This window comes from Miscanthus floridulus, chromosome 12, assembly GCF_019320115.1.
Source record: "Miscanthus floridulus cultivar M001 chromosome 12, ASM1932011v1, whole genome shotgun sequence".
Lineage (NCBI taxonomy): Eukaryota > Viridiplantae > Streptophyta > Magnoliopsida > Poales > Poaceae > Miscanthus > Miscanthus floridulus.
The window spans coordinates 10456472-10475760 of NC_089591.1; the positions used below are offsets into that span (position 1 = coordinate 10456472).

At 41.7% G+C, this 19289-nt stretch overlaps 1 protein-coding gene across 2 annotated transcripts; it reads right to left on the minus strand.

The window, feature by feature from the left end:
• Positions 1-903: 903 nt before the first annotated feature.
• On the minus strand, positions 904-5766 carry LOC136497529 (uncharacterized). Of its 2 annotated transcripts, none has more exons than XR_010769344.1 (2): positions 1860-5766; positions 904-1433 (listed from the first exon to the last, which is right to left on the minus strand). XR_010769344.1 is itself a non-coding variant. In XM_066493364.1 (2 exons), the coding sequence occupies exons 1-2, from the start codon at positions 5137-5139 to the stop codon at positions 1053-1055; spliced, it is 435 nt and encodes a 144-aa protein (XP_066349461.1). In that variant the 5' UTR covers positions 5140-5766; the 3' UTR covers positions 904-1052. The 2 variants fall into 2 exon arrangements, 1 of the variants encoding a protein (XP_066349461.1); XM_066493364.1 differs by having other exon boundaries at positions 5086-5766.
• Positions 5767-19289: the final 13523 nt, after the last annotated feature.

Genomic DNA, 19289 nt, shown 5'->3' on the forward strand with positions numbered 1-19289 from the left:
GCTTTTGGAATGCAGCTGTCAATATGAATTACAAAACAAATGTGGTCTGATATTGGCCTGGCCAAAGTCTGAACAAAAGTTCCAGGGTAAGACATATTCCAAGAAACTGAGGAGAAGGCCCAATCCAGTTTCACTAGTAGATGATCTGACTGCATGTTGCTCCAAGTGAAGTTTCTGCCATTAAAGGGTAATTCAATAAGATCCAAACCTAAAATACAGTCAGTGAATATTTTCATTTCAGCTAAATCCCCTCCTGGCTTGTTTCTATTCTCAGCTCATCTAATAAGGTTGAAATCACCAGCTAATAGCCACTCATCAAAGACACTAGTATCCAGATTAATCAACCAGGTAACAAAAGCCAACTTTTCTGAAGAAACCGATGGACCATAAATGTTGGTAGGATGAAAATCTTTATTGTCTATTCTATAGTGGAATTTTATAGTTATAGCATAGGCATTTGATTGAATGGTGATGCCATCCAAGATAGAGCTATTCCAAATCATCAAAAGACATTCAGAGGCCCCAACTTAAGGGAAAAACTGAAGGTGTCCAAATACCTAGGACAAAACTTTCTCAAGTAAAAGGGATCAAAAGTTTCACATTTGGTTTCCTGCAAGCACATAATCTTACGAGCACTTTCCTCAATTTTACCACGAAGTGCATCCCATTTTTCTTGAGAATTAATACCTCTAATATTACAGACCAAGATCTTAGTGGTTCTTCTGTTGTGATTCATGACTATGGAAAAGAATAGAACTAGGGGATTCTAGCAACCACATGCTAAATCCAAAGCGAAGGTGATCATCACAAGATAAACAAGCTGAATAGGAGAAGCTAAAAGCTGACACAAACCACACGAGTAACATAGCAAAATAGATATGATGTAACTTAAACTGGTCTGGATAAAACTTAAAGCTCTCAGGGAGGCATCACAGGTTTGCTCCAACTTTACATTATTGTTTCCACGGCATGCAGGCCGGCAGGGAGAGCTAGGAATGTTTTTGAACAAAAGAAGGATCGTCATGCTAGTGACCGATGCTGAAACGGGTACATCACATAAGCTTGTCATCGTTGACATCCTTGTCCAGGAGAGAAGCTGATGCCACACTAGGGTGGATCTGAAGGTACCCCTCTGCAATACCATGGACAACAACCTTGGTCAGGTGAGGTGCTAGGGTGGAGCCTGGGGCAGGAATGATGGCCAGAGGAACTGGTTCAGCTACAGCTTCTTGGGCACTCTTGGCGTCCTTGAATCCTGTAGTTCTCCCAGAGATTCTTTTACTGCGCCTCAGAAATCTATCATCCAGCTGCTCCTTCACCTTGACGTGCCTCCTCTTTCTTGGGGTGAAGTTGGCACCCGAGATTTCCACCAGATCATCTTCCTCCTCCAGAAGCCACTTCAGGGCCTCCTTTTCCATGGGAGGATCATTAATCTGTGTAGGTAAGAGGAAGACAACATATAGTATTTCCAAATCGTAGTATCATATCATGTATTAACAACAAGCATGTTTATGTTTTACAGTTGATTAGACTGAATAACATCTACATAGATTATTATAGTAGTTCCGAATTAGAATGAATAACATATATGTAGATTATTAAGAGCTCCAGCTCCGGCTGCTCTGTGCACTATAGTGAGAAGTTGTTTTTCTCTCTTCTTCTCCTAAAATGAACTACAAGCCAATAAAACCATTCCTTTTAGGATAGCAGCTCCTCCATGCATTGCAGGAAGGAACCAGAGCCGTTTTGAGCCAGTGACATACAAGGCTTAATACTACAGTATACTAGCTACAACTATGGTTGAACTATACATACTCTAGAGAAAATATAAAAACAAAGAGAAGGAATTAAGGACCGACCATGACTTCAGATGATGATGATGCACACGTATCTTTCTTTCTTGGTACTCGGCTGCCTCTTTGAGTGTTGCATATCACAGTCGCAGGCCCATTTTATAGGCGAAGCCAAGGTCAAAAGTTTGCCCACCCAAATCTAAAAGATTTTCCTTTAACTGGTTGAAAATAAATGTGAATTGGAAATATGATACGCCTAATTAATTCGCTCCTCGTTCTGAATCAAAATGCAAGATCTCACGCCGCTTGGGTTCTGACACGTGTATACATGCCGTGTAGCTATTGATGATTTCACTCCTAGCTATTGCATGTGAATTCGCCATGGCAATGAGCATGCCGTTGCAAAATGTCGAGAAGGGTGATGGAGTTCTCGAAACAAAAGAAAAAATGGTATGGTGATTACATGTTTGTGACATTCAATCCTTTACCGATTTTTGTTCCATATTTTTAGTTGTTGTGATTACATGGTTGTTGTCACTTACGTCAATGTATCACGTCTCACTAGTTTTTCCTTTTCTATAGGATAGGTGTGTGAAACACAAGGAGAGTTGTAGAAAGGTTATGTTATGATCGATGATGAATGTAGTATGACATGTGAGCCTGTTATTTGGCTGTGAATGGAATATATTGACTTTGGCCCATACATGTGTAATTCGATTAGTTTTTGTGGTCATGGGCTATTGAAACCGCACGTGATTTGTGGAAAAATAAATGTGCCATGCAATGGACAAAGAAAAAATGTGGCACATAAAGGGGTTGGGCTTGGCATAATAGAGATTAGAATCATGAAAAAACATATGGGCCAAAAAATCATAAATCATAAAATGGGCTAGGCCCAAAAACAAAGCCCTCTAATTGGGCTTGGCCCATTATGTCTTCCAGCCACATGGGCTTTAACAGGCTGCATTTCAGTTTTATGACATTTTTGTGACATGACCTGCCAATTTAGTGCCACATCAACATTTATGATGTTTTCTAATCCTACGTGGCCTGGTGCAAGAATCGTGACAAAAAAGAATGTCATAAATATTTGTGATGTTAAAAACTAATGTCATAGATTTGTAACATCAATCAAGTACACAGACATCACAAAGCATGGTTTTGGACTCATGGTTTGTGACGAGCATTTCTGTCAACCGGATGTCACAAATCTTGAACTATGACATAAATTTATGATATTATGGTAGGAATGAAATGTAAAAAATGACATATCTCTTGTAGTGTGTGGTCGGAAAAGTCACTTGAGGATGTACCAAAGCCAAAGGTGGCTTTGTTTAAAGGAGGAGAGGATGATGAGTCCATGACTTCTCAAATTACTATAACTAATGCAAGTATGGGAAAGTGCATGGATTTTGAAATATTAAGAAGGTAATGCTACAAAAATTGTCCCTATTGAAATGTCCAAAATGGCTAGAGGTTTGTGAATAGCCTAATTAAAAATCTACAAATCACTAGATCGAGCAATTGGTTAGACAACAATATGGCTATAATGCAATTTCGCTCCAGCTCTACAAAGTGCTGCAAACCACCTACCAAATGCTAGTTGCTATGATCTCTGTATCACAGAATCAAGAGCTAAGTCACTACCTCTACAACTAGTGAGCAAACTAGCAAAAGCTAATTACTTAAGTTACACAACTAGGCTACACTAGCAAGCTACTACTACACAAGACAAGTATGAATCAATCTAATACAAGAGGAGGTAGTGCGATATACCGAACCGGGCAAGAGACAAATCAATAACAAGCATACCAATTGATGATACAAAAAATTATCCCATGGGTCTATTGCTTGCTGACAACTTAGTCCACGTTGTGACAACACATTCACTTGTTGGCTCATGCGCTACTAGACATCACACACCTAACCCAACACTTAGGCGCTGTAAGAACCAACACAAGATGAGGGTGCACAAGTCACGAGCAATCCACTAGAATTACCTTTTGAATCTCCCGCGGGAAGGCACAAGAACCCCTCACAATATCTCCGATCGGAGTCGAAGACAATCAACACCCTCCGCTCAATAATCCCGTTGCTCCAAGCCGTCTAGGTGATGGCAACCACCAAGAGTAACAAGAATTCCCGCAGCTCATACGATCTCTATTGCCACTAGATGCTCAAACTACTCAAAGCAAATGCAACTAGGATGATTCCCAATCTCACAAATGATGATCAACAAATGAACTAGATGAGTAGGAGGTGTGGGAGTTTGCTAACTAGGTGTATCAACAAGTTAGAGAGCCAAGAGACTGAGCTACACACGGCCAACACATATTTATAGAGGCCCCAAGCCACAACTAGTCATTGCCACCCTTATTGGGTTGTCTATGGGGGCATTGATGCTACAGTGTTCACCTCTGTCCGATGCCACATCGAACAAATCCACGCTGGTATCAAATGTAGTGTTGAAATCCACACCGAGAGCACGCAGCCAACATCGGACGTGCCATAGTCACATCGGACAGAGCGACAATTTGTCCGATGCTATCCCTGCGCCAATGTCCGATGAACGACTGAAACCAACCCGAGGCTTCTCAAATCACATAAGACACAATCCAATTTGTCCGATGTCCTCTGTCCGATGCAACCTCAACGTCCCAAGAATTATTTCTCCAAATAGAGACTACCAAAAGCACATCGGACCGGACATCATTTGTCCGAGGCCTTCCTTTTGCTAGGATCCAATGCACTTTCATCAATTTGCCTGAGTTATGGTTGCCTATCGGACATAATGTCCTTTTGTCCGAGGCCTACGCCACCTCTAACTTCCTTCTCATCTTTTCTTCGTCCCTTGTGCAAAAGTGTTAACTCCAACAAGTTTCCAATGCTCTAAAATAGTTTTATGATGGCCAGTTTTTCGTCACAGATCAAGCTACTTCTATGACGAATTTCTAGATTCGTCATGGAAGTTCAAGTATTAAATGCTTTCGATGACGAGCCGTTTTTCGTCGTAAAACTGAAATTATGACAAATTTGGCTTCTTTAGTGACGAAAGTTGTTCGTGATGAAAGTGGAGATTCCTAATAGTGGCATTTCTCGAACATGTTTTCAAGGGATGTTAGCTATCACTAAGTCCTAACGCAAATTCATGAAGTCAATTCACCTAGTGGTATTGGATAATTGCAATCATCGTGAGAGTTTCCCTCTTAATAGTACGGCTATCTATCATAAATCCAATCACGCACTCTATTACGTCTTAATTGGCAAAACAAAATGGTCCTATTGCTTATACCTTTGCGTTAAGCCCATTTTGTTTTACTCTTTCTTCTTTTCCAAGTTGTAGCATTTAAAATCCATATATTGGCCATCTCCATCACTTGAGTGCTATCTAACTCCATCACTTGGACTTGGATCAACCTATCTCAATTACACACTTAGAACATAGGGTTAGTACAATAGGTTTCATCAATTAGCCAAAAAACCAAACTAGGGCTTTTACCTATTCAGTTTGGTACTATTCATGGTGAACAAACATATACCGTGAGGAAGGTGAATGAAATAGTTGCTCCTGGTGGATTTTGGAAAGCGGTAAATGAGGTCGGGTATCTTGTGGTCGCCGGCGAAGAGCTGCTCGGCACAGTTGGCGGCGGTGAGCTTGTAGCGCTCCATGTCCTTGAGGTCGGCGAGGGACTGGTGGTAGGGCCCCAGGGCAAAGTTCTACGGCTGAGTGCGCGTCGGGCTTGGTGTCGCACAGGGCGCGCGGAACGTCGAACACCATGGGGAATGCCCCAGCGACTCGGCCGATGCGTGCTCCAGGGCCTCCCGCACCCGGCACAACCACCGCATCTCTTCGTTGAACTGGACGCCGGCGCTCGCCGCCCCGGCCTGCACGTACCTTGCCCACGCCTGCAGCACCTCCGACGACGACAACGACGACGACTGTGCCATCTAGCTGGTCATCTAACTATAGACCCCCTGTCGTATGTTCCACGTGCTTATCGTCCTAGCTCAGTGGCTGCGCACTGCATTGTCCGGTCATATATCCTGAACACAGAATCGAGCCACGCTCGTGAATCACGGTGTGCCACATACATACAACACGCACGTCTCCATTTACCATTCATTTTCGCACCTTCTTTTTTGTGGAATAGAATAATACATGGACGGTCTAATCTCGTCCACACTAATTGGTTCCCTATAGAAAAAGACCAAACACAAGGTGCTCCTACCTTGATGTGGTGTGCCAACGCTTGAAAAAAATTCTCGATGGCAGGATTCGCAAGTCGCAACCACGGAAACAGTTGCTTAGGGTCATGCCCGTCCAGACTGCAGCAGCCACTGGTTGCATTGTGTGTTACAATCTCGCTCCTCGTCGTCCTTGACCTTCCTTGGACAACACCGATAGGCCCGTTCAACATGCAAGAGTTTTTTTTTACGGCAAGAAAATTTCTTGTTTTTGGGCGTTATATATCTGACATAAATACTATTTAATCTGTCATTTTCTGACGTCTAAATAAATAAACCTTAGTAGCAGAAAATTTCTTGTGATTTTGGATGTCAGGGAAAACTCCTAAAAAATGTTCTTGAGGAAAACCGATAGGCAATTATATTTTCTCCGTCATTTATCACGCATGGTGTTTGGCTATCACTACGGCAGAAACACACAAATAAGATGTAGACATATATCAGTGGCTCCAAAACAAGAAGCATCACAGATGAAAAATTAGAGACATGTCTATATACCATGCATCTGAGTATCATTTGCCTAGGCCGCATGACAATGATACGCGTTCTAATGTTCACATATCATAGACTAGTGTATTATTGCAGTTAAGCAAGGAAGGTAATATTTATGAGCTTTGAGAAGATAGTCGAGATGGAGTATATGTAGGTGCATTTATTGTCTTTCTAGAAAGGAAGATTTTATTAATTCAGGCACACATTACATTGAATTGATACAAAACCTTGAAAATGATTCTTCCAGCCTTTGTCTAACAAGAAGCACACAACCAATTAAAAGAGGGAACCACAAACACTCTAGTGACTATCAATCCCTACACTAGAATGGCACCCATGTGAGTGGGAGAAGATAACCTTGGCCACCTGTGCCAAGTACTATGAAGCCATCACACCCAAATCCTATGTATCTGGCTTCTGGAGGATAGCCCATGTATGGAGCTAATGAATGACTAAGAAGATAACCTGCAAAGGAGATGAATAATTTTTCTTTGAAAAACTGTATCATTCCTACGTAACCAAATAGACCAATAGGTGGTGGCAGCTCCTAGTAGAACTAAAGGCTTCAAATCTTTACTAATCCCTTCTATCCAATTGCCAAGCATCACTAAAAAAACCTGTTAATCCATGATGGAAAATTTCCATCATAGATCACCAAAAAATCGTCATTATGCAGCATCCTATGATGGTTTCAGATATCATCATGGATTGAGCGTCATGGTTTAACCCCCGTGACGGTTTACCGAAAACCATCATGGATTAACAGAATCAGTGACGGTCTGAAACCGTCACGATAGAGCCCAAGGCCTAGTTAGCCCAGCCGAAGTCTATTCTCTATGACGAAAAATAACCGTCATAGATGAATTACCATGTCATCATGGATGCTTACATAGATGCTTACGTGGATGATGAAGAAACCATCTTAGCCCATTTATTAACAGCCCAACATCAGCGATGGTTCATTCTTTAGCATGTTTTAAGCCCATTTGCAATCTGTTTTCAGACCATTTACATTCTAGTTTCAGCCCATTTTTCATTTTATTTTTTAGACATTATTGTAGCACACACAACATACAGCCCATTATTATATCGCATACAACAAACATACAGCCCATATAGACAAACAACTCATTTTCAATTACATAAGAACTCAATTCAGCAGCAAACACCATCAGTTACAATTACATCAAGAATATTGCTAATGGACGGTCACAAAATGAGAAATGCTGAGGTCCAAAGATATGGCAATTATCAAATCCTACATATCAGCATATGACTCCTATAACTACAGTTTCCAACTACTTAAATTCAATGTAGATGTAGGCACAGCCGCACAGGCACTTGATGCATAAAAGAACCTCCCATAGAAACATATGGAAATTTAACTTTGTTTCAAGAGATGAGCACTAAATTAACTTCAGTTGGAGACCTGCTACTGCTACCAATCTGCATCTACGGTTTGTCAACAAAGATCAAAATGATTTTTTAAGCGTGTCATTGTTTATACTAAAACTAATCAACGAGAGTTCTGTTAATTCAGTCTTGCTTTATTTATTCTATTTCATGCATACGACTCATGACAGAAGATAAAAAAACTATTGTTGTGACAAGCAATTCAATAAATAGATAGCGGAACCAGTAAGCAACAACTAGTAACCATAATGTCATATGTGTAGCACCCAGTTTTAAGAACAAAACCAGATACACACCATATGTGAGCCCAGGAAGTCATATATCATATATAGCTACAAATAAAGGTAATATCGAAAGACAATGCTCAATATATATCGTACTTAATATAAATGATATAACCTTAGACAGCAAACAGCGGAAAGACAACTCCGATATTTGGGTGAATACTCTAATTCCACAGATTCCTCCAAACTCTAGCAATCTAGTACACATCCGGAATTTTTCCAAAGATTTAAAAAGTAAAGTAAGCGTAAGTACATGTCGTACTCAACAAATATAATATGGGTTCATGAGGCTCAAAAGACTGACATTGGTTTAACTGCAATTAGCTTTTAATGAGTCAGCTTTTAGAAATTGGATGGCAACAAGTTTATTCACAAGCCCATATAAACACATGATCAGGTAAATATGAATAATAAATAGCATAAACAGTAATTATTAGTGAGCATCTTCATCATCAGTATCATCAGTGTTCATCATCTATTCCATAAGGGCCCAAGGCCGCTCGTGACCGTGAGCACGGCTGATATACCAGTTTTACACTTTATAGAGGTTGTACAGTTTCACTGTGTCATGATTTACCCTTTCGCCCGAGGCGGCCAACCTCTTGACTCACTACCAAGGAAGGTCGGCATGGTTCACTATGAAGCGTTTCAAAAGTTCATCTAACAAGTTAGGGCCGCTAGGTTTCTGTGCCCTGCAAATGTAGGGCTCCCCTTCCGATAGGCACAATAACGCGCAACCTATACACTGATGGACAGAGGCCGCACTATATCCAATCCGAAATACACCCCTCTTGCGCCATAAAGGTAACCTCTAACAAGCTAGAAAATGTCCTTGTACTGAGTTAAAGCCAGAGCCATGTAGCCCTCACAGCTGTACTGTAAGTCCTAGATGATCACTTACAGATAAGTCCTTAGGGAGAGGAATCTAGGGCACCATAAAAACAGCCCAATGCTCTAGCCCCCTGGTTCCATGTTACTAAAAAGCATCTTTTAGTGTTTATTGCATATACCATTAGTCAAGTTACAAGATCATGGTCTTTAATTGAGCACTAGCATCATACTACCCAATGCAATACCCCATAGGTAACAAGACACAAGGTAACAAAGCACTAGGAAATCCTTAGTGACAGTCAAGGTAGACACATATAGTATGAATTAAATAATTAAAGGTGTATAGGACAACAAGGAAGATCCCATGCTATACTTGCCTTAAACTTAGATCATTTTTCTAGTCCAAAGCTTCAAAGATCTACTTCTTGATTCACCACGTATAGCTCACCAACTAGATATTATCATAGAGCACCACACAAGCATCCATGCAATCATACATGAAGCAAACATTAGATCTAAATTAGAACAGTACACCAAACATAAAATCAAAATGAAAAGTTTGTAAAATGAATCTACGTCTCGCTACAAACACACAGACGCAAAAAGCACTCTAATCAGAGCTATAACGAAAAAGTTATGAATTAAACAAGATTTCCTTTAATAAAATAATAGATTAAATCTAACCTTGAATTTCAAAAGTTGAAAATATATTTAACAGTAGGATGAACATGTAGATTACTCAATTACGAATCTAACGCAACTTGAATGGGCCAAATCGGAGTTAAAACGGAGAAACTACACATAAAATAAGATCAATGGCAATTATATAATTATTTTGAAATCAATTTTGTATTAAAAATAATTAAAAACCAAATTAAAACAGTCCTGTGGACCAGGCGTTGTTTTTGGGAAACTGTAGGGGCTGAAACAGAAAATCTAGGGGCATATGTTGAATTATTTTCAACATAGGGTGGACTACGGGTTCAATTACGCGAAACTATAGGGGCTCTTTTGTAAAAATGATAGGCGAAGGGGTACGGGCTCTGAGAACCGTCGGATCAGCTCTGGACGGGTGAGATTAGAAGATGCAGAGGGAGAGCAGCGCTGTCGACTGGGCATAGTAGCCGGTGCGGTGGTTGGCCATTGCCGACAACGAGAAAGATCACTGGAGTTCGTCGATTTTGATATTCCAGATGTCATAAGCCACAAGAGAAGCATGGGATGCTAAAGGAGGAACTGGCTAATGCGGCTTGCGGTTCAGAAGTGGCAGCAGGCTTGTAGAGGCGAGCCTAGGCTCAGTTTGGTGACTCGGAGCTCCAACGAAACTACGGCGGCGATGCTGCGGTAGATGAGAGCAAGAGAGGGTGAGCGTAGGCACCTGGAGGCTTCCTTACCGAGCTATGAAGACCAAAGAGCAGCTTAGATCAATAGCGGAGCACGGCCATGGTGGAATCACATGCGGCGGTGGGTGCTAGGGTTTATGGCTCCCGGGTACGGTAGCTAGGGCACGGTGGGGGCTTGTAGATGGGAAAGGGGAACATGGAAAGGGGCGTCGGCTGCTATTTATGTGGCGGATGGCATGGGGAGCAAGGCAAAATCCTAGATAAATCAGGATTGCATGCGGCTGCTTTTGCTCGATCAAATCCAAGCTGGGCATGATGCAAGGTAGGGGATGCGGCTAATAGGACAAGCCCACCTGTCGGTGAGAGAAGGTGTGGGTCCAGGATGTTAGCCAGAGAGAGAAAGGGGAAGACGGGTGCGTGAGCGGCTGCTGCTGGGCCGAGGACATAGGTGAAAGCTCTAGTTTGGTTTTGGTAAATTGATGAAACCCTAAGTGCTAACCTAGTTTATCAAGTGATCATGAGATAGGTAGCATATTCCAAGTGGTGAAACAAATGAAGATCATGACATGATGATGGTGATGCCATGGTAATGATCAAGTGCTTGGACTTGAAAAGAAGAAAGAGAAAAACACAAGGCTTAAGGCAAAGGTATAAATGGTAGGAGCTATTTTGTTTTGGTGATCAAGACACTTAGCGAGTGTGATCACATTTAGGTTCGATAGTCATACTATTAAGAGGGGTGAAACTTGTATTGAAATACAGTTATCAAAGTGCCACTAGATGCTCAAACTCATTACATATGCATTTAGGATCTAGTGGAGTGATAACACCCTTGAAAATGTTTGTGAAAATATGCTAACACATGTGCACAAGGTGATACACTTGGTGGTTGGCACATTTGAGCAAGGGTTAGAAACTTCACCGGTGGATTGTCCGCCCATAGAGTGCGGATAGTCCGACGGTGCCACCGGTGCTCTATACAGAAAAGACAGAGGTCACTGTAAGTGACCAGATGCTGGTATCGGTAGGACCGACGCATCCGATCAGTGGTAGCAGTGAGCATGCGGTTTCCATCTCATGACCGGATGCTGGCGCAAGAAATAACTAGATGCTAAGGGCCTAAGTCTGGTCAGTATGACGTATGATGACACATCCAGCACATAGAGGAGACGTTGAGTGACCGGACACTGGGTGAGTCCGGTCGGGCATGACCGGACATGTCCGATCGTGTTTTTCGCTTCTGGTACCTTACTAGAAATGACTGGACACTGGTGTTGGGCGTCTGGTCATTTTGAGCAATGTGTCTGGTCACTAGTTAAATGTACTGATGACCGTTGAGATTAGGTGATCCACGTTTGAAGCTAATGACATGTGGCAAGCATCGTGCGACCAGACGCTGGGGTCCTGCGTCCGGTCGATATGACCGTAGCGTCCAGTCACCTCGAGTTGTGCCTAGTGAAGGGGTACAATGGCTCTATTTCATGGGGGCTTCTATTTAAGCCCCAAGGTTGGCTCTAGCTCACTCTCTTGGGCATTTGCATTGACATAGCAACCTTGTGAGCTTAGCCAAAGCCCTCCCACTCATTTCCATCATAGATTCAACATTTTGTGAGATTGGGAGGGAATCCAAGTGCATTGTTTGAGTATTTGCATCTAAGGCACTTGGTGTTCGTGTTTCACTGTAGGATTCGCTTGTTACTCTTGGTGGTTGCCGCCACCTAGATGGCTTGGAGCAGCGAGGATTGTCGAGCAGAGGTTGGTGATTGTTTCTGGCTCCGATGGTGGTGATTGTGAGGGGTTCTTGACCTTTCCCCGGCGGAGAGCCAAAATGTACTCTAGTGAATTGCTCGTGGCTTATGTGATCCTCATCTTATGTTTGTTGTGCGGCACCCTATTTAGGGTTTGGGGTGTGATGCCAATTAGCGCGTGAACCTCCAAGTGAGTGAATTGCCACAATGAGGACTAGCTTGCCGGCAAGCAAGTGAACCTCAAAAAAAATCATTGTGTCATCATTTGATTCTGAGGTGATTGGTCTTCATTGGTATTCGTTCTTGTGATTGATTGGCTCATTCGTCAACACGGTGGTATAACCATCTTGCTCACTCTCTCTACATTACCGCAAACTAGTTGTCAAGCTCTTTAGTGTAGCTAGTTGTGAGAGCTTATTAGTTTGGTTAGTGTGGCTCTTTAGTTAACCTTTGAGAGCACACTAACTTAGTGTAGTGACATAGTTATTTGGATAGAAACTACATAAACTAGAATTGTGGTAGGTGGCTTGCATTTTTAGTAGGCTAGCACAACACTCGTTTCATCTCATAATTGTCTAACCGATTTGTTAAGTGTTGTTGTAGAAATTTTTAATAGGCTATTCACCCCCCTCTAGCCATAAGGACCTTTCAAGTGGTATCAAAGCCAAGGTCACCGTGATTTGAGGGTTAACAACCTACGGTGTAAAAATGGCTCAAATCAACAACATCAAGAAGCCACACCAATTTGATGGCTCAAATTATCCCTATTGGAAAGCTAAGATGACAACTTATATCAAGTCAATCAATAGGAAGGTTTGGAAGGTGGTAGAGACAAAGATTGCGATTGAAGATGAAGAGGCTTCGACCGCCACTGAAGAAATGCTACTCCAAAATAATGACATTGCTCTTAGTGCCATCCATGATGCTTTGGATGAGAGAACTTTTGAGCAAATAAAAAACCTTGAGAGAGCTCATGAGGCATGGAAAAAATTGGAGAAATCATTTGAGGGCACTCAAGCCATGAAGGGTGCAAAGGCATACATTCTCAAAGCGAAGTTTGCAAGCTTCAAGATGAAGGAGGATGAGAGTGTGCTAGAGATGTCCCATAGGCTTCAAGTGCTTGTCAATAATCTCAAAGCACTTGGAGAAGAAGTGAAGGACAAGGACTTCTCCCACAAGTTCTTGAGATGTTTGCCTTCAAGATTTGGCACATTGGTCACTATTCTAGTAAGGAGTGGTTTGGACACCATGACACCAAACCAAGTGTTGGAAGATATAATGACCAATGATACATATAGAGATGATGATGAGAAGGAAGAAAAGAAGGAGAAGAAAGATGAGAAGAAGGATGACAAGAAGAAGAGTGTGGCATTCAAGGCCACATCATCCAAGAGCAAGGCAAAGCAAGATACATCAAGTGAAGATGATGGCTCATGGGATGATGATGGTGATGAGAAGATGGCTCTCTTTGTCAAGAGTTTTGGAAAGTTCATGATGAAGAAGGGCTACTATGCTAGAAGAAAGAAGTCTTCATCCAAAAACAAGGAAGAGTCAAGAAGGTGCTTCAATTGTGGAAGCAAAGATCATCTTGTTGCTCAATGCCCATACAATAGCGACAAAGATGATGACAAGAAGAACAAGAAGAAGGACAAGAAGGAAAAGAAAGAGAAGAAGGACAAGATGACATTCAAGAAGAATAAGGGTGGTTCATATGTCATCACTTGGGATAGTGATGCTTCCTCAAGTGATGATGATGATAGTGATGATGACAAGACCACCAAGAAGAAGGCACTTGCAAGCATTGCTATCAATGAGAAGCCTTCTCTCTTTGACACTCCATCATGCTTCATGGCTAAGGCCACTAAGGTACAAATTTGTGATGATGGAAGTGACGAGGAACATGATAATGAAAATGAAAATGATAGTGATGATGATGAACCTACTAAGGATGAACTATTTGACATGCTAGAAGATGCTAAAGAACACTTTGGCATTAAGAGAAGGGAATGCAAAAGCTTGTGTAAGGAACTAAAAGCCCTTAAGCAAGCCTTTTATGAGCTCAATGCATCTCATGAGAGGCTAGATGAAGCCCATGAGAAGCTTGGCAACTCTCACTAAAAGCTTGAAATGGCTCATTCCTCTTTGCTTCATGAGCAAAATAAAAAGAGGCATGTAGAGACTTGCAATGTAGGCTTAACTTGTGATATAATTGATGAATCATTATCTATGCCTACCATTGTTGCTCCTGCTAACCCTTCTTGTAGTACTTCTACTTCCACCTCATCTAGTAGTGATGGTTTTACTTGTGATGCCTCACTAATGGTTGAGAATGAGAACCTCAAGAAGGAGGTCAATAAGCTCACTCACACCTTGGCTAAGGCCTATGGTGGTGAGGACCACTTTCTTATGTGCTTGGGTAGCCAAAGAGCTTCTCTCTATAAAGAGGATTTGGGCTATAACCTCAAGAAAGGCAAGGCAGCCTTTGCTCCTCACAAGACTAGTTTTGTGAAGAACAATGGTCGGTATTGCACTAGTTGCAAGCAAGTTGGTCATAAAGAGCATGAGTGCAAAAACAAGAGCAAAAATGCTAATGTATCCTCTATTAAGTTTGATTCTTTCTATATGCTTACCAAGGGTGCAAATGGTGTAAAGGCTAAGTTCATTGATAAACCATGAATGGGCTCAAAGAAGAAAGCCATTTGGGTGCCAAAGAGCTTGGTCACTAATCTTCAAGGACCCAAGCAAGTTTGGGTAGCTAAAAAGAATTGATCTTATTTTGTAGGTCAATTACAAAGCCAGAGGAAGGCATTGGGTTCTTGATAGTGGGTGCACTCAACACATGACTGGTGATGCAGGAATGTTCAACTCAATCAACACCAATGGCAGTGATGGTTATGATAGTATCACATTTGGTGACAATGGCAAAGGCAAGGTCAAAGGGCTTGGTAAGATTGCAATATCTAATGATATGAGCATTTCCAATGTATTGCAGAGAGCTTGAACTTCAACTTGCTATCCGTGGCTCAATTGTGTGATCTTGGATTTAAATGCATATTTGGGGTAGATGATGTAGAGATCATAAGTGTAGATGGCTCTAACTTGATCTTCAAAGGCTTTAGATATGATAATTTATACTTGGTTGATTTTAATGCTAGTGAAGCTAAATTATCTATATGTTTGTTCACTAAGTCTAGCATGGGTTGGTTATGGCATAGAAGGCTTGGTCATATTGGAATGAAACAATTGAATAGATTGGTTAAGCATGACTTGGTTAGAGGCTTAAGAGATGTTGTGTTTGAGAAGGATAAACTTTGTAGCTCTTGTCAAACTGGCAAACAAGTTGGAAACACCCATCCTAAGAAAAGTATGATGAGCACTAGTAAAGCATTTGAGTTATTGCACATGGACTTGTTTGGGCCAACACAATACACTAGCATTGGTGGTAACAAATATGGCTTTGTGATAGTGGATGATTACACTAGATACACATGGGTATTCTTTCTAGTGGACAAAAGGGATGTGTTTGCAACATTCAAATCATTTGTCAAGGGCATTCACAATGAGTTTGAAACAACCATCAAGAGAGTTAGAAGTGACAATGGTAGTGAATTCAAGAACACTAGAATTGATGGGTTGTGTGATGAATTTGGAATTAGACATCAATTCTTGGCCAAGTACACTCCACAATCAAATGACCTTGTTGAGAGGAAGAATAGAACACTCATTGATATGGCAAGGTCTATGCTTAGTGAGTGCAATGTGAGTCAATCTTTTTGGGCCAAAGCTATCAACATGGCTTGCTATTGTAGCAACCACCTCTATTGTCACCCATTGAAAGAGAAGACACCATATGATCTCTTGAATGGTAGAAAGCCCAACATTGCATATTTTTGGGTCTTTGGTTGCAAATGCTATATTTTGAAGAAAGGCACTAGATTGGGCAAGTTTGACAAGAAATGTGATGAAGGATTCCTACTTGGCTACTCCACTACAAGCAAAGCATATAGAGTTTGGAATTTGGATAGTGGTACTCTTGAGGAAGTTCATGATGTTGAATTTGATGAAACCAATGGTTCACAAGTAGAGAATGAGAACTTGGAAGATGTTAGAGGTATTCAACTTTCAAATGCCATGAAGAACATGGATATCGGTGAATTGAGGCCTAGGCAAGTAAATGATGATGATGATGATCAAGTGCAAGTGCTCTCTAACTCAAATGTGCAAGATGATACAAATCAAGCTAGTACAAGTGGCTCTCATGATAATGAACAAGTTCAAGTGGCTAGTACATCATCTCAACCCAATGATCAAGTAAATACAAGCAATCAAGTTCCATTGCTCCAACCAACAAATATTGCAAGGGATCATCCATTGGACACAATAATTGGTGATATTTCTAGAGGTGTACAAACAAGATCAAGATTGGCTTCATTTTGTCAGCATTTCTTGTTTGTGTCATCCATTGAACCAAAGAAGATAGATGAAGCATTGAAGGATGTTGATTGGGTGAATGCTATGCATGAAGAATTGAACACCTTCACAAGAAATCGAGTATGGGAATTAGTAGAGAGACCAAAGGGACACAATGTGATTGGAACCGAATGGGTCTTTAGAAACAAGCAAGATCAAGATGGGATAGTAGTAAGGAACAAAGCAAGATTGGTAGCACAAGGATATACACAAGTTGAAGGTCTTGACTTTGGAGAAACATATGTCCTAGTTGCTAGATTAGAAGCAATTAGAATCCTGCTAGCCTATGCTTGTGCCCACAACATCAAGCTCTACCCAATGGATGTCAAGAGTGCATTTCTCAATGGTTACATCAATGAACAAGTATATGTTGAGCAACCTCCTAATTTTGAAGATGACAAGACACCTGACCATGTGTACAAGTTGAAGAAGGCATTGTATGGATTGAAACAAGCACCTAGAGCATGGTATGAGAGATTGTGGGACTTCCTACTCTCAAAAGGGTTCATGATGGGCAAGGTTGACACCACTCATTTCATCAAAAAGACTAGAAAAGATTTATTTGTGTTACAAATCTATGTTGATGACATCATATGTAGATCAACCAATCAAGACTTTTGTGATGAGTTTGGAAAGATGATGGCTAATGAGTTTGAGATGTCCATGATTGGAGAGTTGAGTTACTTCCTTGGTCTTCAAATCAAGCAATTGAAGAATGGTACATTCATGAGTCAAGGCAAGTATATCAAGGACATGATCAAGAAGTTTGGCATGAGTGATAGCAAAACCATTAGTACACCAATAGGAATAAATGGCAACTTGGATAGTGATGCAGGTGGCAACTTGGATAGCAAAGCCATATGTGCAAGCTACAATCCAAACTCTTAGCACATATGTAAGTAGAGCAATTGCTACCATATGTGGTTCATGAAACTTTTCCATATCCTTTTACACATGGTAAATATGCTTGGGCAAGTAACATGGATTCAATTGAATTTCAATTCATATCTTTATGAAAGGGTTGTCATCAATTACCAAAAATGGGGAGATTGAAAGCTCTAGTTTGGTTTTGGTAAATTGATGAAACCCTAAGTGCTAACCTATTTTATCAAGTGATCATGAGATAGGTAGCACATTCCAAGTGGTGAAACAAATGAAGATCATGACATGGTGATGGTGATGCCATGGTAATGATCAAGTGCTTGGACTTGAAAAGAAGAAAGAGAAAAACAAAAGGCTCAAGGCAAAGGTATAAATGGTAGGAGCCATTTTGTTTCGGTGATCAAGACACTTAGCGAGTGTGATCATATTTAGGTTCGATAGCCGTACTATTAAGAGGGGTGAAACTTGTATCGAAATGTGGTTATCAAAGTGCCACTAGATGGTCTAACTCATTGCATATGCATTTAGGGTCTAGTGGAGTGCTAACACCCTTGAAAATGTTTGTGATAATATGCTAACACATGTGCACAAGGTGATACACTTGGTGGTTGGCACATTTGAGCAAGGGTTAGAACCTTCACTGATGGAGTGTCCACACATAGAGTATGGATAGTCCGACGGTGCCACCGGTGCTCTATACAGAAAAGATAGAGGTCACTATAAGTGACCGAATGCTGGTATCGGTAGGAACGGCGCGTTTGGTCAGTGGTAGCAGTGAGCATGCGGTTTTGGTCTCATGATCGAACGCTGGCACAAGAAATGACCGGATGCTCAGGGCCTTAGTCCGGTCAGTATGATGTGTGGTGACATATGCAGCGCACAGAGGAGACGTTGAGTGACTGGACGTAGGGTGAGTCTGGTCGGGCATGACTGGACGTGTCCGATCATTTTTTTTGCTTTTGGTACCTTACTGGAAATGACTAGACACTGGTGTTGGGCGTCCGGTCAGTTTGAGCAGTGCATCCGGTCACTACTTAAATGTACTGATGACCATTGAGACCGGGCGATCCGTGTTTGAAGCTGATGACATGTGGCAAGCATCGGGCGACCAGACGCTGGGGTCCTGCATCCGGTCGATATGACCGTAGTGTCCGGTCACCTCGAGTTGTGCTTAGTGAAGGGGTACAATGGCTCTATTTCATGGGGGCTTCTATTTAAGCCCCATGGCCGGCTCTAGCTCACTCTCTTGGGCATTTGCATTGACATAGCAACCTTATGAGCTTAGCCAAAGCCCTCCCACTCATTTCCATCATAGATTCAACATCTTTGTGAGATTGGGAGAGAATCCAAGTGCATTGTTTGAGTATTTGCATCTAGAGGCACTTGGTGTTCGTGTTTCGCTGCAGGATTCGCTTATTACTCTTGGTGGTTGCCGCTACCTAGATGGCTTGGAGCAGCGAGGATCGTTGAGCGGAGGTTGGTGATTGTCTCCGGCTCTGATCGTGGTGATTGTGAGGGGTTCTTGACCTTTCCCCAATGGAGAGCTAAAAGGTACTCTAGTGAATTACTAGTGGCTTGTGTGATCCTCATCTTGTGTTGGTTGTGTGGCACCCTATTGAGGGTTTGGCGTGTGATGCCAATTAGCGCAAGAACCTCCAAGTGAGTGAATTGCCACAACGAGGACTAGCTTGCCAGCAAGCAAGTGAACCTCGGAAAAAAATCATTGTGTCATCATTTGATTCCAAGGTGATTGGTCTTCATTGGTATTCATTCTTGTGATTGATTGGC

Excerpts from the sequence above, each read along its gene's own strand:
- LOC136497529 (XM_066493364.1), bottom strand. The coding sequence starts at position 5,139 with ATGCTACAACTTGGAAAAGAAGAAAGAGTAAAACAAAATGGGCTTAAC. Across the intron at positions 1,434-5,085 it reads AAAATGGGCTTAACGCAAAG|ATTAATGATCCTCCCATGGA; the intron begins GTATAAGCAATA and ends TTACCTACACAG.